Source organism: Leucoraja erinacea, chromosome 19 (assembly GCF_028641065.1).
Source record: "Leucoraja erinacea ecotype New England chromosome 19, Leri_hhj_1, whole genome shotgun sequence".
Taxonomy (NCBI): Eukaryota; Metazoa; Chordata; class Chondrichthyes; order Rajiformes; family Rajidae; genus Leucoraja; species Leucoraja erinaceus.
Genome location: NC_073395.1, coordinates 39,032,741 through 39,056,616, shown reverse-complemented (window position 1 = coordinate 39,056,616; position 23,876 = coordinate 39,032,741). Strand labels below are relative to the sequence as shown.

At 45.0% G+C, this 23,876-nt stretch overlaps 1 protein-coding gene across 1 annotated transcript; it reads left to right on the top strand.

The window, feature by feature from the left end:
- Positions 1–1,177: 1,177 nt before the first annotated feature.
- Positions 1,178–19,968, top strand: cav1 (caveolin 1). The gene is made up of 3 exons (XM_055650866.1): positions 1,178–1,421; positions 3,520–3,684; positions 18,060–19,968. Exons 1-3 carry the CDS (start codon positions 1,392–1,394, stop codon positions 18,399–18,401), a joined length of 537 nt encoding a protein of 178 aa, XP_055506841.1. The 5' UTR covers positions 1,178–1,391; the 3' UTR covers positions 18,402–19,968.
- The last annotated feature ends 3,908 nt before the right edge of the window (positions 19,969–23,876 follow it).

Below are 23,876 nucleotides of genomic sequence, written 5' to 3'. Positions count from 1 at the left end.
GGCTCTGTCCCTTTTTGTACAGGGCCTCGGTGTTCCTGGACCAGTCCAGTTTACTGTCCAGGTACACACCAAAGTATTTGGAGACTGCATCTGTCGACTTTGACAGTGGTTGTGGAGACGTTGGCAAAAATTAAACCACCTTGCCTCCAGTCACAGAGAACTCGGTGGTAATGGTCGGGTGTCTTATCCGCGCTACTGGGGGAGGTTTGACCCTATGAGCGGAACGCTTTATACCATAATGTCTATTCTGGTTTGGGGCATCACGCTTTTATCCCCCAAGCCGGTACAAAACCAAGGGGGCAGCAAAGATTCAGGTAAAGACCTTTTTATTGACGGAGTCATTCATGCAACTGACAATCCCACGAGATGTATGGAGTTCTACAGCACGGAAACAGGCCCTTCGGCCCAACTTGCCCTTGCCCACATCCTTCACCACACAATCTCCACCGTAAACATGTGAACAAACTTCCACTTCCAGATGTGGGGCGGAACTGCAGATGCTGGTTCTCACGTAGGATAGACACAAAATGCTGGAATAACTCAGCGGGGCAGGCAGCATCTCTGGAGAGACGGAATGAAGAAGGGTCTCGATCCGAAACGTCACCCATTCCTTCTCTCCAGAGATGCCGCCTGTCCCGCTGAGTTACTCCAGCATGTTGTGTCTATATTCGACTTCCACTACCTAGCTGCAAATCTCCTTGACATGAAATATATTTCACCGTACAGGTGACACTTCCCCTATCCACTCATACATTCGTTTCTATATCTGCTGAGTACCGCTCGCTGCTTTCCCGGAGTTGCCTCAGCTCAGAAGATAGACACAAAAAGCTGGAGTAACTCAGCGGGATAAGCATCTGAAGGTAGGGTCTCGACCCGAAGAATCGTCCATTCCTTCTATCCAGAGATGCTGACTGTCCCGCTGAGTTACTCCAGCTTTTCGTGTCTATCTTCGGTTTAAATCGGCATCTGCAGTTCCTTCTTCACTCCGTCAGACACGTTTCGCCTCCCGCACACTCTCTATCTGGCTGCCTGTTTAACCCCTGCAGGTTGCAGCTTCTCTCCGATGTCTCTCGCTTTATGCCATGGGTCGCTCTCACTGCCTCGCGTAGATTGTAACTTCCCCCTCACATCCGAGACAGCAGACCCTGCCATTGGCCCGAACCCGCAGCTCTAAAGCGCCTATGATTCATTGGATATGAATGCGCGCTTCCCGTCGTAACTGGAAACTTCAAACCGTCTGCATGAAGACTGAAATCTCCAAACACAGCCCAGGATCATTGGCTCTCCTCCACTAAACCCGGCGATCACAATCTCCTTCAGAATTACCTTCCTCCCACAGGCTCCCACTTTAACCCGCCAGTCTCTGGAATATCCAGCTGTTTGGAGAAGTTATGTCTGGTGAGAAGAGTGGAGACTTTGAGGTAAGAGAGAGGATGCATCCGCCTTCACTGCTAGAGGTACCGGCCCGGTGCTAGCAGGTTTAACGTGTCGCTCCTAAAGCAATAGTCGCGGGTCAGGATTGCGGGAACGGTCCAGGCTTGGCTGGAGAACGGTGCGCATTTGGCAGGGGATTTTATCTGCGGCGGCCAATTCAAGCCGATCACCCGGCGACAGCGGGAACACAATGCGGAATAACTCAGCCAACTCCAACTCAGAGACGAAATGCTCTGCCTAAAGGTTGCCATTTCAATGCATTCCCTAAATTCACAGAATGTGCGGTAAAGTTATCGCCTGAAAATGAAAGGCTTCTCTCCAGAGATGCTGCCCGACCCGCTGAGTTACTCCAGCATTTTGTGTTTATCTTCGGTGTAAAGCAGCATCTGCAGTTCCTTCCTACACAATGAAGGACTGAGGGCTGAAACTCTTCAAATATGCGATTCACGATTCTCCCGAGCGGTTCATAGGTGAACATCTGTAATGATGTTGGCTCCTTTTACTGATTGAATCCCAAACATATCTTTTTTCTATATATTCTGCATTTATTTTGTTCGAAACTAGAGTTGCTGGGAGAAAGGAAACATGGAGTGTGTGAGGGTTCACAGGCAGATGCTAGAAGATCTCACCGCAATAGGTTGTTTGGGAGTGTACTGGACTGGTTCTGTACTCGTCCCAATATAACCATATAACAATTACAGCACGGAAACAGGCCACCTCGGCCCTTCTAGTCCGTGCCGAACACTTACTCTCACCTAGTCCCATTACCCGCACTCAGACCATGTGTGGCGAGTACAGAGCCAGAGGCCACAGCCTTAGCATAAAGGGGAGGCCATTTAAGACTGAGATGAGAAAAGGGGAGGCCATTTAAGACTGAGGTGAGAACAGACTTTTTCACCCAGAGAGTTGTGAATTTGTGGATTCCCTGCCACAGAGGGCAGTGGAGGCCAAATCACTGGATGGATTTAAGAGAGAGTTAGATAGAGCTCTAGGGGCTAGTGGAGTCAAGGGATATAGGGAGAAGGCAGGCACGGGTTATTGATTGGGGACGACCAGCCATGGTCACAATGAATATCGGTGCTGGTTCGAAGGGCCGAATGGCCTCCTCCTGCACCTGTTTTCTATGTTTCTGTGAGCAACCAGGCTGCTGGAGTCTCCCAGTAGATCACACCACTGAATGGAGGTTTTACAGTATGTGGCCCGGAGCAGCGCAATTAATCCCGCGGCTCCACATTTCCCCTGAGATTGTTGGAAGCACTGTGTTGGTCTTTGCTGGGAGAGTTCCCAGCTGATGTTCACAGCGCTCGTTGGCTCTGGCGGGCGATTTCCCTGTGTTTGCTGGATCACTGAGGACCCTGCTGGGAGATTTCCCATCAGACGTTCAGCGTTTTCTGGATTCACTGAGGGCCCTGGTGGGAGGTCTCCCAGCAGAAGTTCAGTAGGGTTGCTGGTTTCAATGAGGACTCTGGTGCGCGATTTATAAGCAGATGTTCATGGGGTTGTTGGTATCGTTGAGGACTCTGGTGGGACATTTCCCAGCAGATGTTGGAGCACTTGCTGGATTCACTGGAATCTCCCATCAGATGTCCACACGGTTGCTGGTTCAACGAGGACTCTGGTGGGACATTTCCCAGCAGATGCCCACACAGTTGCTGGATTCACCGACATCTCTGGTGGGACAATTCCCAGCAGATGTTGAAAAGTTTGCTGGATCAACGAGGACTCTGGTTGACGACCTCCCAGTGGATTTTCAGTGTTTTCTGGATTCACTAAGGGGTCTGGTGGGGGATCTCCCATCAGGTGTCCACGCGGTTGCTGGATCAACCAGGACTCTGGTGGGACATTCCCCAGCAGATGTGGGAGCGCTTGCTGGAGGAGCTGAGTGATCCGTGCTGCCCCCTGGTGCCCGCTCGGCCGCTGCCGCTGCCGCTGGGGTGTGGTTGGTGCTCTCCCAGTGTCTCCTTTAAATGCGCCCAGCCGTCCACAACTACTCCTTCGGCATCCGACGGCTGCAGCCTTCAGCGCGTTGCATCGGCTCGGCTCGAAGCTCGCCTTAAAGCCATCCCTGTCACCTTCCGCCCGCAGGAACTTCTATACCCGTCGCTCATCCGAGACCACGGGAATATTTACAAACCCAAAAATAAAATGGAAGATGAGAAGATGAAAGAGGAATTTGTGCAAGATTGTCACACGAAGGAGATCGACCTGATAAACAGGGACCCGAAGCACCTGAACGAGTATGTGGTGAAGGTAAGGACCGGCTGGGACTGTTGGGGGAAAGTTGGGGGGACTGTGCAGAAATAGAGCAGCATGCAAAACAACAACTTTCAGCGCAAGTCCACGGTGGATTGGTAAAAGTTGCAAAGTTGTGTTGGCGTCAATTTCCCTGTCGTTCTGTCTCCCAGTGAAGGTGACAATCGCCAGCGACCCCTCCTCTCCCAGGGCCGTCACTGGGCGCTGAGGGGGGAAATAAACATGGAAATACTTCAGCAGCAGCAGCAGCAACAGCAGCTCATCCGTGAAAGTCGGGCGATCCCAGCGCCGGCAAGAACTGGCACTTGGCAGCAGTTGTTGGAAAAACTCAAGCGCCCTCCGCTCTGTTCTAAGGGGTCGTTGAGATGAGCATTTAGTGATTAGAAGGGGGGTTACAAGCCGAACCCTCTCCGCCCCCCCCCCCCCACACCTCAAACCCTCCCCAGTTTAATCCCAGACTTTGCCGAATGCAAGGCAATCCCTTCCCTGAACACTCCTCCCAGTACCACACCCGCCAAATTCACCAGGCGCCCCCCGGTGCACTTGGTAGCCTGCCCTCCCCCTCCCCCCCCCAACCCTCCCTGCACGAAATATCTCCTCGAAATAACTCGTAAAACCCCGCCCTTATTCCACCCGAGTTGTGAATGCCCTTGCAACCTAGAGCCAATACTCCTTCCACTTGCTCACCCAGCACTGCATAAAATAATCTCATGCACCGGACTCCTAGCCAATCCCACCCAGAATGTGTCCCCAAAGCTCTGGCCCAACTGCACCTGCCGCTCCATCTACCTGCCCCAAAGCAACCCGACCAGGCCCAGCACCACTCCAAGCAAATCGCCCAAAACATGCCACCTCTTCCCTATTGTGCATGGGGTCCAGCCCACCCTGCCCAAAATACCCCACCCAAATCCACCTGACCAGCCCAGCACACATGCAATACCCGAACACATCCAGTAAAATATCCCACCCTCTCCATCCTACTCAAGATCAAAGATAGACACAAAATGTTGTAGTAACTCAGCGGGACAGGCAGCATCTCTGGAGAGAAGGAATGTGTGACATTTTCTCCAGAGATGCTGCCTGACCCGCTGAGTTACTCCAGCATTTTGTGCCTGTCTTCAGTGTAAGCCAGCATCTGCAGTTCCTTCCTACACTGCTCAACATCAAGTTTGGTCCACCCAGCCAAACCCTGTAATATTTCACCTACCGTATGTTCATTCCATTCTGATCTTACCTCACTAAACAAGTAAACAAACCTGACTTCACCACACCCAGACTCTCACTCTATCCAAACTGCATCAAGCCCATTCTACCCAACCCTTTCCACCAAATCATCCACGATCCACTAACCACAAGCCCACGCTACTAGCCTACTCCATGGGCACTCACCCAATACCACTCCTTCAAAATAACTGCCAATCCATCATACTCACAAATACAACATTTACAATTTTGATAGATTTTAGTATTGTTGCCTTAAAAGGATAATGAGATCTTGATAAAGTGTTAATCAAAATATATATATGAATATGTGCAAGATAAAGTCAACATCATAGAACTGCCACAACATTTGCTTTATTAAATTTTATTGGAGGAGGAATTACAAAAGTACGGGTTCAGATTCTCTGCCATTTTAACTCTGAAATTTTTCCCACCCATCCCAAGAAAGGAAAAACATGCCTCTTCAGTTCTGAGGATAATGATTTAGTAATTAGACATTAGTAATTAACAAATCTTTTAAATTAACCATCACAGGAAAATACAAATTGATGACACAGTACAGTATGTTGCATAATAATTCATTGGAGCATTGGAATGCCAAATAGCAAGATTTTAATAGGTCCGCCAAGTACTAGTTTATTTATAAAGATCACAATAAATGGTATTCAAAGGGGTCGATGCTTAATAAGCAAATGTGTCCTGCCTTGTATATGCGTTTTATTCTTCAACTACTTTTCTGTCAAAAGTACAGCTTTCATTTATAAGTCCACTGATAACAACATTTCTATTTTTTATATATGAGTGAAACAATATTCACGTTGCTAGCCATTTGGTTAGCAAATGTGAATAACATCAATCTCCTTGTTCTTAAATATCATGCCTGGAGAAATTCGAGCAGCAAAGATCACAATTTGAAAGTTGTCAAACCAGTTTTACTTTTAAGGAGAATGTCAAACCAGTTTTAGTTTTAAGGAGAATGTCAAATTAATATTCTTCAGGGCAGCACAGTGGCACAGCAATAGAGTTGCTGTCTTACTGCGCCAGAGACCTGGGTTTGATTCTGACCCCAGGTGCACATTCTCCCTGTTTTCTCTCCCGATGCTCCGCTTTCTTCCCACATTTCAAAGCCATGCGGGTTCCGAGGGTAATTTGCTTTTGGAAATTGTCCCTCCTGCATAGGATAGAACTAGTATATATGGTGATTGTTGGTCGGCATGGACTGGGAGGGCCGAAGGGCCTGGTATCCACGCTGTACCTCTAAACTAAACTAGAAATTGTAGACAAATGTAGATGTTGTGAAATAGTTCCCTGAAGTAAAACTCAACTAAACTGAATGAAATAAATGAGTGGGGACTTCCACACTGGATCTGCTCTTAATGGTATTGTAGTTGTGGTCATGGTTTTCTGAAATCACTAATAGCTAAATAACGCATACCAATGCTTTAGAAAAAAACAGTTGAGCCTAATTTTTTTTTTTTTTTTGCAAACCAAATACAACAATTAAACAGTGTGTTTTTTCATAATCTAATACTAATTGAGATCTTGGGATTTTCATTTTCTCTGGCTAGAATACTGCCAACTGGTGGCCAAAAAGAAAAATTCTCCATTTTCCTGATCTGTTCGAATCACTGGCTTGGGGTTTAATTTGAACTGAACTACCAATTGTTGAACAGTTTTGTACTCGGCAGCAACCACCACAAAAGAGAGCTCAGAAAGTCTATCTGAGCGATGAACCGAGAGAATGAATAGCTCTTTTGTTTTCTCCCCCACCCTGTGAATTACATGACATTTGAGCACATGGCTGGAACCATGTTGAAGAGAAGTGATTTTATCTTTAACTGCCTGCAGACTTAACGCCAATTTTTTGTTACCCAGATCCTGTTTGGCGGCTGGTAAATCTGTTGGCAAGTTGCAGGAAGCTTTATTGCCTGGGGATAATCAACACTTAAACCAGGCACAAATCACACAATGCAGGGAAAACAAACTCACTCGCTAGTTCTCTTAATGAAACTCTATATAATTAATGTTTAGGGTTTACAGACATGCGACTAATTTACACTAGAGCTGCATTATATAAAAAGACAGCTCAGTGTTTAATTACAACACGAACATGACGGTGAAACAAGGAACTGCAGATGCTGGTTCACATCTAAAGTGCTAGAATAACTCGATGGATCAGCCAGCATCTCTGGAGAAAAGGAATTGGTGACATTTCAGGTCGAGACTCTTCTTTAGACCGTCTGACGAAGGGTCTTGCCCCCAAAGGTCCGAGTCTGAAGAAGGACCTCGACCTGAAACGTCTTCTATTCCTTTTCTCTAGAGATGCTGTCTAACCTGTTGAGTTACTCCAGCTTTTTGTATCTATCTTTGCTTTAAACCAGCATCTGCAGTTCCTTCCTACACATGAGTAGATGATGTTTTGGGTCAGGACCACACTTTACAGATTCCCTTCTGGCTTTTTGATGCATAATGAATGAGCACAAGTAGCTGTCATTAGGGTGGGTGGTGCAGGATGTTGGCGAGGGGAGGGGGAGATAAACCATGTCTATATCCTGATTGTGCTTGATACAAACACATTTAGACAGAACGTCCACAATAAGAAGAACCAACATGAGTAAATTTCAAAGAAAATTGTGTCGGATAATGATACAATACAATAGAACTTTATTTATCCCAGGAGGGAAATGGATCTGCCAACAGTCATAAAAAACACAAAATACATGACATTGAAATGGGGACTGGATAGGATTGGGGTTGTGCAAAGATTGGGGAGGGGGGGGGGGGGGGGGGGGGGGGGGGGGGGGGGGAGAGTCAGTCTCAGTCTATCCCACGACAGGAGGGAAAGGGGAGGGGGATTGGTATAGTTTATGATGGGGGGGGGGGGGGGGGGGGGGGGGGGGGGGTTGTACAGTCATGTAACCAAAAGCACAGTAATAGAAAATGAAAAGGGTTGTTACTTTGGATAAATCTACAAAGTGTCTAGTTTACTATGAAAGGCCTTGTACAACATCAGGAGAATGGAAGTAGGTTAAGCAACCAGCAGGCAGATGTCATGAAAATCAGTGAAGGGAAATGTATTTTAGAGGCATCAGTGGGATTAATATAACGTAAATGAAGTAGAGAACCAAAATCACATGCTGTGCTTCATAAATAAACCAAATATAAGTGGAGTCATCTACAGTTGACATCTTTAGAATTTGTAAAGCATTCAGTTACAATAAGTACATTGGGAATTGCAGATGATGGAATCTTGAGCAAATCACAAAGTACTGGAGTAACTCACCAGGTCAGCCAGCATTATGGAGGGAATGGAAAGCCTCCATTTTGGGTTGGGACCTTTCCTGAGTCTGAAGAAGTGTCCCAACTCAAAACATTGCCTCTCCATTTCCCCACAGATGCTGCCTGTCCCACTGAGTCACTCCAGTACTTTGTTTTTTTTGCTCAGTTACAATGAATTACTTTTAAAGTGTATTTAATAAATAGAACAAAAATACATTTTCCCACAAACAGTTTTGCAATGTAATAAATAAATATTGTAACAAAGTGCAACTGGTTCCAATTGAACAGCCAGATGGACTGTTTACTGTTTTAAACATTGGTGTCCAGGAGGTTAGTCATCACCATTTATTGCTAATTCCGTTTCCAAATGTAACTAATGTATTACTGATTATTGTGAAGAAGTCTGGAGAAAGGTCTGGACGCAAAATGCCACCCATTCCTTCTCTCCAGAGATGCTGCCTGTCCGGCTGTGTTACTCCAGCATTTTGTGTCTTATCTTTGCTGTAAACCAGCATCTGCAGTTCCTTCTTGCACTATTACTGATTATTATTAAGTTATTGATTATTAGTCAAATTTATCAGGCATTTGAAGCCTAACCCCTTCTCTAACCCCAGGATACAATTGTTAGCAAAATGAAAAAACTATTAAATTGCCTGTTTTTCTATATTGGCTAAGTAATGACTGTTCAGTAAATTTACTTGTACAATTGGCTCCAATTCAAATGATTCTGAATTCAATTCCAATTTCAGTCATTTCAATTTACTATCAATGCTGAGAATTCAAAGCACAGCTCTCTTTGAAACTGCATTGGAATCTTGCGTTTTTCCATAGAAACTGCTCACTGGCCACAGATATTATCATAAGGCAATTGTATGTCTAAATACTCTAAACATTGATTATATATGGGTTTCATCAAGAGAACCTGAGAGTTTATGTTCCCTGCATTGTGTGAACTTGAGACCACCATTAAAAACAATGAAGCAAGGGATGAGAATGTCTCTAGAATGTGTGGGTGAAACACAGATTTCCCAACTGTAGACATGTTATCATGAGGCTTTGATCTAATAAAATTAAATCCAAGCCAGTTGCAAACCAGGCTCTGCATCCAATATTGCAGTGTTTCAATAGACGGGAAAAAGCATAACTGGTTTACATAGAAACATAGAAACATAGAAATTAGGTGCAGGAGTAGCCATTCGGCCCTTCGAGCCTGGCCATTCAATATGATCATGGCTGATCATCCAACTCAGTATCCCGTACCTGCCTTCTCTCCATACCCTCTGATCCCCTTGGCCACACTGGCCAAACTCCCTCTTAAATATAGCCAATGAACTGGCCCGCTCAACTTGAATCTGTGGCAGAGAGTTCCAGAGATTCACCACTCTCTGTGTGAAAAAAGTTCTCCTCATCTCGGTTTTAAAAGATTTCCCCCTTATCCTTAAGCTGTGACCCCTTGTCCTGGACTTCCCCAACATCGGACATTGAATTATCCAGTTTGTGTAACTAACCAGAAACACCCGCTCACTTTGACCCATTCCCTCTTCTGTGTCCCACCTGGATCCTCACCTGTCACTTAGAAATAAAAAAAAAACTGCAGATGCTGGTTTACAAAGAAAAGACCCAAGGAGCTGGAGTAACTCAGCAAAATGTCATCTATCCATGTTCTCCAGAGTCACTGCCTGATCCACTGAGTTACTCCAGCACTTGTTGTCTTTTTTTGCAATCCAACATCTGCAGTTTCTTGTTTCTACATTTTTCTGCCTATTGTGAAATCTCTTCAAAATATGCCAAGGGGTCTGAAAAGGGGTCGCAAACAAAAGCATCATCTATCCATGTTCCCTAGAGATGCTGCTTGACCCGCTGAGTTACTCCAGCCCTTTGTGTCTTTTTTTTCCAATGCTCTGGTGCCCACTTTTTTCACCCTCAATAAAATTGACCACCCTATTCACTCCTCATCCAGAAATATTGCATAAAGCTCACAAATAAATACATCACCAGAATTGATACGAGCTAAGCACCAAAGGTTAAATGTGCTACCCTCTGCCAAGAATGAATGAAATCTCATGTCCAAGGAGTAAAGGTGAAGGGCCAGGTAAATAGTGAATGTCAAGTTGGGATGGAACAAGAGGTCAGATCCATTTGCATCTGACCTCCAGTGTCTTCCATAGCAAAGTGTTCAATGAAACAGTTGCCTAGTCTATTCCTGGCCTCTCCAATGTAAAGGAGGCCACATCAGGAGCCCTGAATGCAATTGATGAGATTGGAGGAGGTGCATGTGAACGCCTCCCTCACTTGGAGGTACTACAGGGATCCCTGGACGGAAGTGAGAGGAGTTGTCTGGACCTTCCAGATGAGTCAGAGGTCCACGTACAATTCCGAACCTTGATTGATGCATTTGGTGCTGCTGATGTTCAGTCTGCCCAAGCCTGCTGGAGCTTGTGGTTGTAAGGCCTTGCTCCATCCACACCTTTCTCCTAACCTCCCCCATTCCCCCAACCCCCCCCATTCCCCCAAACCCCCCCGACACTCCATCAGAAGGAGGGTCACGTCCTGAAACTTTGTTTTTCCTTTCCCCCCACAGACGCTACCAGACCCGCTGAATTACTCCGGCTAAGATAAACATAAAAAGCTGGAGTAACTCAGCGGGTCAGGCAGCATCTCTGGAGAGAAGGAATGCTGACGTTTTGGGTCGAGACCCTGCTTCAGATCTCTTATGTCAGGTCTGAAGAAGGGTCTCGACCCAAAACGTCACCCATTCCTTCCCTCCACAGATGCTGCCTGTCCCGCTGAGTTAATCCAGCATTTTGTGTCTATCTTCGGTGTAAACCAGCATCTGCAGTTCCTTCCCACACATTTCAATTACCCCAGCACTTTGTTTCTTCTCACCATTCCAGTATCTATAGTTCCTCATGTCCCTAAAGCCAAATCAGAGTTCTTTTATCTCCTGGCATCCTGAAGACATTAACAACTTTAGAGAACTCTAGAATGGAGTAAATAGTTAGGGTTAATTAAAAACCAAATTAGAAGCTACTCGCTGTAGTTGATGATTCCTTTGAACGTCCTGGTGGCCGTTTCTCCCGCTGTAAGTTGCTAGGTTGTTCAGTAAAAATGTTAGAGGCGGAAACACAACCATTTGACGATCGTCATGTCAACTAGCTGACAAAGCTGATGTCGGTCAGCATGAAATGGCTGTAACTTAGCAACTTACAAATTGCATATCCTCACCAAAGTGGGAGCCAGCATCAATATAAGTGGATTTCAAATGCCAACACTCATGTCCTGGTCAAAAATAGATGTGCCATAGAGTGCTTGTGTAGAAAACGCTGGTTTAAACCAAAGATAGACACAAAAAGCTGGAGCAACTCAGCGAGTCAGGCAGCACCTCTGGCGAGAAGGAATGGGTGACGTTTCTGGTCGAGACCCTTCTTCACACTGAGTAGTGTGGGTGGTCAGGGTAGTGTTTTATTTTCATTTATGATTCTACTTCAGTGGCGTCTGGAATATCATGAACAAACTGAAATCTTTCTTGAGCTCCCACATTATATTAATGTTTGGATGACTGAGCCTGTATTCACTGGAGTTTACAAGAACGAGGCGTAAACCCATAGAAATGTACAAAGTCTGACAGGATTCAGAATTTTTTCAGCCACAGATTTGTGAATCTGTGGAATTCCCTGCCACAAAAGGCAGTGGTGGCCAATTCATTGGATGTTTTCAAGAGACAGTTAGGCTAAAGGAATCAAGGGATATTGGGGAAAAGCAAGAACGGGGTACAGATTTTGGATGATCAGCCATGAGCATATTGAACGACAGTGCTGGCTCGAAGGACCAATTAGCCTACTACTGCGCCTATTTTCTATGATTCAACAGGCTGGATGTGGGGGGGATGTTTCCCCTGGCTAAAGAACACCCAGAACCAAGGGTGACATTCTCAGGATAAACATAAAGATATTTGGTGTAGGAAGAAACTGCAGATGTTGGTTTAAACCGATATTTGGGCAGAGGTGAGGAAAAATGTATTCACTCCGAAGCTGGTGAATTTGTGGAATTCTCTACCACAGTTACTTGTAAAATTAGGTAAAATTATTGTATTACTAAAGAAGGAGATAGATAGATTTCTAAAAAGACACTGTGTGGCTTAGCGAGAGAGCAAAAATATGATGTTGTTAATAACATGTGGTAGGGAATCAACAATGCGCATTTTCAATGGTGGGGAAGGATTGACGAGGCAAAGGGCCAACTCCTCTTTCCACTTCATATATTTTACATTTCATAGAGTTTCACTGTTTATATTAGTAACCCATGGAGAATATGTGTAAACCTTTTGGAAGTTACCATATATAGAAAAATGTCCCTATTGACTATTTACTGGAAAATAACAGACGGTGTATATGTCAGAAGGAACTGCAGATGCTGGTTTCAGCCAAAGAGGTTGAGTAGGCTGGGTCTCTATTCCTTGGAGCGCAGGAGGATGAGTGGAGATCTTATCGTGGTGAACAAAATCATGAGAGGATTAGATCGGGAAGATGCACAGTCTATTGCCCAGAGTAGGGGAATCGAGGACCAGAGGACATGGGTTCAAGGTGAGGGGGAAAAGATTTAATAGGAATCCGAGGGGTAACTTTTTCACACAAAGGGTGGTGGGTGTATGGAACAAGCTGCCAGAGGAGATAGTTGAGGCAGGAACTATCCTATCGTTTAAGAAACAGTTGGACATTTACAGGTTTGGAGGGATATGCGCCAAGCGCAGGCAGGTGGAACTAGTGTAGCTGGGACATGTTGGCCGGTGTGGGCAGGTTTCCACACTGTATCACTCTATGACTCCATAGGCACTAAAATTTAGGGTAACTCAGGGGGTTAGACAGCATCTCTGGAGAAAAGGAAGCTTTGGGTTGAGTCCCTTCTTCAGGCTGATTCAGGGAAGAGGGAAACAAGAGCTATAGACAGTGATATAGAGAGAAGGTAGACACAAAATGCTGCAGGAACTCAGCGAGACAGGCAGCATCTCTGGAGAGAAGGAATGATGTAGAGAGATATATAGAGATATATGTCTTTGATAAAATTTTCAAATCTTAATGCAGAGGTCCCAAGTGTTCCATTTTAAGGAAAAAATAATCATTTAATTTGTCCAGTGGATTCACATTCTCTGGGATGTATCCGTGGCATTTGACCTCCGATACCATGAGCATTGTTGGGACATTTCAGGGAGATACATTAATTCCCTGCGTAAACCATAACATCTCTCCCATGCCTCTGTATTAGCACTTCACTAACACTACCACTACAGCTTGGTCTCAGCCTAGCATTGCACAATATCATTCACCTCAAAATGGAAAAGTGAAAACTAGCAACGACTAATAACGTTAACGCAAACATTTCTGCTCATAGTATAAACTACTAAATCTGACGATTTAATGCTGGTAGGTTAATTTTTCATATTGAACCTTAATATTTCAAGTACAGGGATGTCACAAGATTTGAGTGAAAAGATTATCTAAGTAGCAAGATCGCACACAAACTATTCTAGGATAATGTGTCCAAATTGCTCTGAGAACTCTGTGTTGGTAATTAAATGCACAGGGAGATGTCGTCAGACTGGTTAGAACTGATAACTGATGTTTAAATGAAACTGATGTTTTCTCTTCTCATCATATAATGCTGGATGTATTAGGTGATAAAATACAGAAAAGCAGAGCATATCCAACTGTTACATATAAGGTGCACAGATTTTACATAGGCATCTGACCATAATAATGGGTAAAAACCTTTCAAGTTAGTCTTCAGTTTGTCAACTTTCTTTTCGCATTTTGGCATTGGAAAGGTCTTAGAAATGCAAGGCGCAAGCGGCCCAAGGTGAGCTGGCTAATGTGGCTTGGTGGTGGGAGGCAGAGGCAGAGGTAGTGGAAGGAAAGATGCATTTTCCATTGAAAGTCCATGACCAGTGGTGTACAGCAGGTATAGTTGATGGGAACGTTGATGTTTTTCTGATTCCTGGGTTGTCAGGACTTCCATATAAAGAAAGACTGGATAGACACGGCTTGTACTCGCTGAAATTTAGAAGATTGAGGGGGGATCTTATAGAAACTTACAAAATTCTTAAGCGGTTGGACAGGCTAGATGCAGGAAGATTGTTCCCGATGTTGGGGAAGTCCAGAACAAGGGGTCACAGTTTAAGGATAAGGGGGAAATCTTTTAGGACCGAGAAGAAAAAAACATTTTTCACGCAGAGAGTGCTGAATCTCTGGAATTCTCTGCCACAAAAGGTAGTTGAGGCCAGTTCATTGGCTATATTTAAGAGGGAGTTAGATGTGGCCCTTGTGGCTAAAGGGATTAGGGGGTATGGAGAGAAGGCAGGTACAGGATACTGAGTTGGATGATCAGCCATGATCATATTGAATGGCGGTGCAGGCTCGAAGAGCCGAATGGCCTAGTCCTGCACCTATTTTCTATGTTTTAATGTTTCTATGTTTTGATAACTATGAACAACTAAGATGCGAATGTGGGAAGTATAATTAACTAGTTGGCGAAAGACACTAACATTGATGGTGATGTGGATAGCCAAGATATAGATTGGCTGGAAGGATGGGCAGAGCCTTGTCAGATGGACTTTGATACTGACAAATGCGAGGTGATATATTTTGGGAAGTCAAACAGGAAGAGGCCACATGCAGATAGAGCCCAAGGAATGTTGATGAACAAGAGGGAATTTTATGGTTTCTTCAAGTGGCAACAGAGATAGGTTGGGTGGTGAAGAAAGCACATGCATGCCTTCATATGTCGGGGCAGAGAATACAAAAGTTGGGATGTCATGTGACAACTTTACTAAACACTGGTTAGACTTCACTTGTCTTAAGGTCATAAGTGATAGGGGCAGAATAAGTCCATTCGGCCCATCAACTCTACTCTGCCATTCAATCATGGCTGATCTATCTCTCCCCCCTAATCCCATTCTTCTGCCTTCTCCCCGTAACCCCCGACACCCGTACTAATCAAGAATCTATCCCCACCGTAAAAATATCCATTGACTGAGCCTCCAAAGCCTTTCGTGGCAAAGAATTCCACAGATTCACCACCCTCTGACTAAAGAAATTCCCCCTCACTCCTTAAAGGATCGTCCTTTAATTCGGAGGCTATGACCTCTAGTCCTAGACTCTCCCACTAGTGTAAACATCCTCTCCACATCAACTCTATCCAAGCCTTTCACTATTCGATAAGTTTCAATGAGGTCCCCCTCATCCTTCTAAACTCCAGCGGGTACAGGCCCAGTGCCGTCGAACGCTCATCATATGTTAACCCACTAATTTGTGGGATAATTCTTGTAAACCTCCTCTGGACCCTCTCCAGAGCCAGCACATCCTTCCCCACGAATGGAGTAGTATATGGAGTCATATATGTAGTAACGTATGCAAGTCCACTCATCACATTATATGAAGGATGCAGCTGTACTGGAGAGAGTGCAGAGGAGATTCACCATTATATTTCCCGGGTTAAAGAATTTTAGTCATGGGGAGAGATCGGAGAGGCTGAATTTGTTTTCTCTGGAGTGAAAGAGGCTTAAGGGCCTGTCCCACTTGCCAATTTTTTCGGCGACTGCCGGCATCATTGACTGACGTAACATGTCACCGAAAAATACGCGGCATGACGACACATGACGCGGCGTGATGACGTATAACGCGCGGTGTTTTTTCGAGTGTCGCACCCACTTTTTTGTCGCCGCTGGATTTTTAAATGTTCAAAATCTTTTGGCAACACTGATATGACACTGGCGAAATCGCCAAGTGGGACAGGCCCTTTCGAGGTACATGCAACGAACTATCAGAGGCATGGATAAGGTAGATAGTCAATCTTGCTCCATGTCGTGGTAGCAAAGACAGGAGAGCATACGTTTAAGATGAGAGTAAGGAGTTTAAAAATGGATTTGAAGGGATATTTTTTACACAGTGATTGTTATCTGGAATTCGCTGTCAGAGGAGATGGTGGAGTCAAATACAATTACTTCATTACGAGACATTTAGGCGGACATATAAATAGACAAGGCAGAGAAACAGATGGGCCTACAGTGGGAAAATAGAATTAGTTACGTGGGCAAAAAGGTCAGTGTGGAGCATAGTGGGCCCAGGGGCCTTTTTATATGCAGTATCACTCTGACATGCACATTTATTCTGAATATTAGTTAGATTAATGAATATGAAGATACATAAAACTTTGTACCTCCAGCTGGGGCTGCGAGTTACTGTTTTGCGTCAGTTTATAAGCGTGATTACATACTGTAATAATACTACATACCAGTGCTATTAGCTCTCGATCAAGGGCTTGAGCTTTAGCATGAAAAAATCTGAATGTTTCTGCCACCCATGTGCAAAATTAATTAGCTGCAGGATCCCAAAAGACATTTGTCAATGCCCTCAACTTGTGAAATGTATCTGCTGCATTTGACCATAGAACTGTCACTGCACCTCAGATAAGAGGAGTATTTTATTTGTAACATGGATAAACACATCCATAGCTTCCATATTTTAAGATGCATCACAAAATCTCAACCAGTTTCTCGGCCCTGTTTTGGCTAGGAAGCTGGAGGGGTATCTTGAGGAAAAGATGAAAGATTTCTGTCTTTGCTGCCACAAAGATGCTTAGTACATGCAATGAGCACTCACCCTGTTTTTGATAGTGTAAAGCCAGGGCTAAAACTGCAACCAAAGGAAATATATATATTAGAAGGATGAGGGGAGATCTTATAGAAACATATAAAATTATAAATGGACTGGGCAAGCTAGATGCAGGAAAAATTGTTCCCAATGTTGGGCGAGTCCAGAACCAGGGGCCACAGTCTTAGAATAAAGGGGAGGTCATTTAAGACTGAGTTGAGAAAAAACGTTTTCACCCAGAGAGTTGTGAATTTATGTAATTCCCTGCCGCAGAGGGCAGTGGAGGCCAAATCACTGGATGGATTTAAGAGAGAGTTAGATAGAGCTCTAGGGGCTAGTGGAGTCGAGGGATATGTGGAGAAGGCAGGCACGGGTTATTGATAGGGGACGATCAGCCACGATCACAATGAATGGCGGTGCTGGCATGAAGGGCCGAATGGCCTCCTCCTGCACCTATTTTCTATGTTTCTATATACATAGGAAACATATATACCGCAGTTTGAAATGGCAGAACAGAAACTTGGATATTAAAAGTTAAAGAAACGTAAAAATATGCACTAAACGACTGATCAATAGAGGAAGCCCAGTACAAGTCAGCAGGGGAGAATACGAGGGTGGAGAGTGGTTATTGTTGCTGAGGTGAAACATTGTTGCCGTATTCCACCTGCAAATCAGACCTGCAAAGTTATTTATTGGATAATGGGTCAATAGTCACGGATGCAACCGCACAGTGAAATTATTTTCACATATATTACACAAGCGGGCGCTGCCATTATTGGCACCATTATTCAACGTCCAACGTCCGTTCGGCCAGCACGCTCGATGTACTAGAGCGCTTCCTGCGAACCAACGTCCCTCTCCTCTCCTCTCCTCGCCCGGCCATCTTTGTGTCCCGGAGGCGCCCTCTGCAGCCGACCTTTAAGGTGCTGGAGGCATCGCCCCGGTTTACCCTTGCTCTCGCGTCCGATGTCTCCAGCGGCCTCCCGGTTCCCCCGTCCGACGAGCCTTTGAGCGGGTTACCAGCCCCGCCAACCAACCAGTCATAGATCGGGTTCCCGGTCCCGCTGACCGACGGCAGTGATGATTCATCTAGCCAATGCTTTTGGCAGATTTAATAGCGCAGTCTCGTGTCTGCCCGAAACATTTAGAGTTTTAAGTTGTGTAAAATGTATGAATAGAATTTATTGCGGAAGTAATCCGACTGCTTGTGTATTTCTCCTGCCACAGATGGATTTTGAAGATGTGATTGCTGAACCAGAGGGAACTCACAGCTTCGATGGCATTTGGAAGGCCAGCTTTACTGTCTTCACTGTGACCAAATATTGGTGCTACCGCCTGCTCTCCGGGCTCTTCGGGATACCTTTAGCAATTATTTGGGGAATTTACTTTGCCATCTTATCATTCTTCCACATCTGGGCTGTGATGCCGTGCATTAAGAGCTATATGATCGAGATCCAGTGTTTCAGCAGAGTATATTCCATCTGCATTCACACCTTCTGTGACCCTTTCTATGAATCCTTGGGTAAAATGTTCAGCAACATTCGAGTGTCAATGCTGAAAGAAGTGTAAACAGAAACGTGGTGAAAGTTTTTGATTAAGTTGTCACGTTGCTTCCTACCAAATGGGAGCTCAGTTTCTTCATCACAGAAACATGTTGGTGCCCTTTCTAATAGCACTGATATAGGAACAAAATGGTTGCATGCTCTTTCATTACTTATCCCTGGCATGTTCTGTTATCCTTTTATGGTACTCTGCATTTCAACACTGATCTTCGCTTTTAACAGCTACATTCCTTTACTGTTATACACCACATGACAAATTTTGTAAACAAAATGAGTCATAGCCTTTGTTTAGCAATTGAGGCTGCCCGCTACTTGATTCTATTGTTTCCCAAGCCAGAGGCTGATTCACAGTACTGTACTTAACCAGAATGGAAAAGAGAAAGGATTAAACTCCGAGCATAGGATTGTAATACTATTTAAAAAGTTGAGGTTCGCTGCAAAATGTGGATTATTTTGCAGTGAAGTTATAATGATGCCTTTTCTGAAAATATTATGCAAAAATATATTTCTTTGTTGAGATTATCAGGATTTTTGAAAATGTTAAATAGAATTTACACATCTGGAATGTCAGCCTGTTAGAGCCGTGACTGACACCACCCAGATTCTTGTTACACAGTTCATCATTATTGGAAACTAAATAGCTGTGTGTGAGTTATATTGTGCCTTGATGCCAAGAGGGTCGACTCACTGCCTCTGCCACTCTCTGAAATATGCAACGTTCTCTATGACTTCTCTTCTTTGGTAATCATTTTAACTTTTTCTTAACCTTGTGCATGTCTGACATTAAACTCTAACGTGCGCTAGAGGCCAGACCATCAGGAGGACAATGGTTAAACAATGTTCTTAATGCTTGCAAATTTGAGAAACGGTGTGAAATGAAAGTACTTACTGCACTGTAAGATAACCATGTTAAATTGCTGAATGTAACTCAGATTTTCCACATTTAAAATTGCAACGTATCAACGAGCTGTATCGAAATATGCAACCCAAATGCAGTTAATCTCCGGGATTTTCCTGCTTACCAATTGCAGCAGAAGTCGGGCGCAGACCGACCGCAACGCTGAAGCACACTGATGGCCAGAGGCACCCGTGGGCAGTGGGTCTTGTACTCCTCCATCCTCCATCATCTTCAAGCCTCAAAACACACCCGGAGCCTCAATCTTCTTTCCTGCCAAGTTCTATTGCCACTTTAAACATGTGTAACAGAAGGAGTTGCTCTTACTGCTGTTTTAAAGAATCTCTGATGGAATATTATTTTTGAGGGTTGTGTATATAGTTCGAATATAGATTAGTCACCTACAAAATAAACAGATATGAAACAGATTTTTAGATTTTTGCAGAAGCTATTTTATACAGATGCATTCATATTACTTATTAACCATAAAATATATAAAATTGAGCTTTTATTTTTTACTACCACTTTTAATTGTATTGCAAATTATTTGAACCATGATTGATTTCTTCCAAGTAATGTTAAAGCTTGCTATTGCAGAAGATGTTCAGGCATTTAAAATATGTTAGCATGTAAGAGCTGAAACTATTTGAAATAAATAAAGAACCAAATGTTTACACAACTTGGTTTGAGTTATATTCCTTCATATAATTGTCATCTTAATAATAATACCTGTTCTAGTATAATGAGAACCAGTTTCATTTGGATGTAAACTAATCCATAAAGCCCCTGTCCCACTTTCCCGAGTTACTCACAAATTCTCCCGAGTTTTCCCCTTGATTCAAACTCGGAGATGCCAGCCGTTGGTACTCGGGGCTATTTTATTTTACTCGTAGACATTTTTCAACATGCTGAAAAAACGTCCCGACTTACCTGATGCCCTGAGTTCCTAGGGCTGGCATTACGAGCCGCTACAAGATATCTACGGCCTCCTACGGACATTCCCCGAGTTTGAATCAAGGGGAAAACTCGGGAGAATTTGTGAGTAACTCGGGAAAGCGGGACAGGGGCGTAACTCTGCAGAGATCATTTCAGCCTAAAGGGCCGGTCCCACCAGCATGCGATTGCATGCGTCTAGCGCGACCAAGCGTGGTCGCTTGAGGCGTACGGCCGCGCGGGGCCGGTCCCAATTCCAACTGCGGAGACGTATGGAGTTGTGCGGGGCTGGTCCCGACATCATACTCACCAATCAGCTGGGCAGGTGACGGGCCGACTGAATTTGGACATCGCACGGCGTCGGGCGGTGACGTCATCACGCAACGCCACACGCTAGGCGTACGGCATCACGACGCTGTGTACAACGTCAAGACGCTGCGTACGACGTCAAGACGCTGCGTACGCCCTCCATGCGCCTGCGGGCCGACAGGCAGTTGCCGTGTGGGATTTTCGGAGAGTGCAAGATTTTTGGAGTCCCGCGCGATGTCGGGACCGGCCCCGTGAGGCCATACGTCTCAAGCGACCACGCTTTGGTCACGCTGCATGCATGCAATCGCATGCTGGTGGGACAGGTCCTTAACTCTTGTAACTAATGATTGGAATTTGCATACTAACAAGAGCCATATAATTATATTTATATAATTATAATTATATAATTCCTCAGATTTGTATTTTTATTGTCCAGAGCACAACGATTGAAGTCGCAAAATTAAACGTTTACAGTAAACACTGGTTTTTACGGACCTCATTATAACAGATTTTGGTTATAGTGGACTGACCGACAGACATTTATACTGCCTCTCTGGCCAGTCCCACCTCTGAAACCACCCCGGCCACTCACCACCACTGGTTCCACCGTGACCGCTCGCATGCACGCCTATCACCGATGCCACCATAACCACCGCCAATACTGCCGCCACTTTCCGCCACCACCACCATCTCCACCACCGTCTCCGCTGCCAACGTCACCACTGCTGCCACCACCACGGTCAGCACAACCACCGCCGCCACTACCAACACCACCGCTGCCCCGACCGCTGCTGCCACCACCTCTGCAGCCGCACCCCCACCACCACCACTGTCGCCACTGCCACCGATGCCAGCACCACATTTGCAGTCATGCTTGTGCCACCGCCTCCACCGCAATGAACACCACCGCAGTCACGACTGCCGCCACCGCTGCCCCAGCCACCACCACTGCATCCACACCACCGTCACCACCACCACAATAACCACCGCAGTTGGTACGGCACGGCACGGCACGGACTAGAAGGGTCGAGATGGCCTGTTTCCGTGCTGTAATTGTTATATGGTACTGCCAGCATCATCACCTCCGCAAGACAAAAGAGATACTGAACGACTTTGGGCAGCGAAGAGATGCACGTTGCATTGATGGTGCCAAAGTCGAGATGGTTGAAAGCTTCAAATTCCTAGGAGTCAATATCAACTTCTCCTGGACCACCCATATTGAAGCAATGACCAAGAAAACACACCAATGCCTCTACTTCCTTACAAGGCTGGGGAAGTTTGGCATGTCCTCACAACTCTCACCAACTTCTACAGATGCATCATAGACAGCATTTTATCGGGGTGCATCACAGCACGGTTTGGGAACAGCTCCATCCAAGACCGCAAGAAATTGTAGCAAATTGCACACACAGCGCAGACCATCACACAAACCAACCTCCCTTCTATTGACTCCATTGATACTTCACGCTGCCGCGGCAAGGCCAGCAGAATAATCAAGGATGAGTCACACCCTGGCCACTCCCTCTTCTCCCCTCGCCCATCAGGCAAAGGTATAGAAGTGTGAAAACACACACCTCCAGATTCAGGGACAGTTTCTTCCCAGCTGTTATCAGGCAACTGAACCATCCTACCACAACCATAGAGCAGTGCTGAACTACTATCTGTCTCATTGGGGACCCTCAGACTAGCTTTGATCAGCCTTTACTGGCTTTATCTCACACTAGATGCAATTCATGTTATTCCCTTTATCATGCATCTGGCGCACTGTAAATGGCGTGAATGTAATCATGTATTGTCTTTCCACTAACTGGTTAACACGCAACAAAAGCTTTTCACCGTACCTCGCTTGGTACATGTGACAATAAACTAAATTGTACTGACCTAAGCAGTTGCTGCCACTATCACCACTTATGCAGTCACTGCCACCACCACTCCAGACGCCCCCAGGCGGTGACCCATCACTGCGTTGATCCTCGCCCCCGGCAATCAACCCACCTGGATTCCAGTCCAGTTCCAGACCGAGAATCTGAAAAAGGGTCTGGACCTGAGATGTCACCTATCCATGTTCTCCAGAGATGTTGCTTGTCCCGCTGAGCTACTCCAGCACTTTTCGTTCCTTTTGTGTATTAACCAGCAACTGTGGTTGTTTGATTCTACCATGTATACAATCATAATCCCTTACTTGGTTATAGCAGACAACTAGTAATAATGGACACTACCTGGTCTGTTATCATGAGGGTTTACTGCATTTAGTAATGAAGGCTCAGATTCTAATTAGTTGATTGTCATGTAAACAAAGGCAATGCCTTGTTCACATGAAGCTCACAGAGTAAGCAGTATATGCACAGTAATGATATATACAACAATAAATATGTCATAAAGTGCAAAACAATGGAATGGTGCAAGATCGTAGTGCAACCCAAATAGGCAAATCAAATATTAAACCACAACATGAACAGCTAAGCAGTGGGGTGGAAGGTGTTGTGATGCCCAGATACTAAAGTTCCTCTCCCTCTGTGCAACAAGTTTTAAATAACTGTGGAGTTATTTAACATTATTTCCTTCATAATATAAAAGGAATTAAGACATAATTTATGCCAAGAAATGCCCATTTCCATATGTACTTGATTAAATAATTGACAATTGACAGGTGTCCCCACTCCTTTCCCTCCTTCTCCCCTCTTCCCTCTTTTAAAGGACTTACCATACACTGTGCTAGCATTCTTAATTACAGCCCTGGCCCCTGCCTTTACGATGTGCGTGTGTGTGTGTGTGTGTGTGTGTGTGTGTGTGTGTGTGTGTGTGTGTGTGTGTGTGTGTGTGGTGTGTGTGTGTGTGTGTGTGTTAAAGGACTGTGTGTGTGTGTGTGTGTGTGTGTGTGTGTGTGTGTGTGTGTGTGTGTGTGTGTGTGTGTGTGTGTGTGTGTGTGTGTGTGTGTGTGTGTGTGTGTGTGTGTGTGTGTGTGTGTGTGTGTGTGTGTGTGTGTGTGTGTGTGTGTGTGTTGTGTGTCACCGGCAGATGCCTGAAAAATCGCCTAAGTGGGACAGACCCATAACACTTCCTCAAGATGAATCCACTCGAGCAGATTTAATGTTGGCAACTTGATTTCCAAGAAGTGTGTAGGAAGGAACTGCAGATGCTGGTTTAAACTGAAGGGCCTCGACCCGAAACACCACCCATTCCTTCTCTTCAGAGATGCTGCCTGTCCCGCTGAGTTACTCCAGCATTTTGTGTCTATCTTGAATTCTAACAACATCTCTAAACTGACCAAAGGGCACCTCTAGCCATAAATCCAACAAAAAAATGTTGGCAGCTGGTAAGTTCCAGCTATCTAGCTGACCAGCT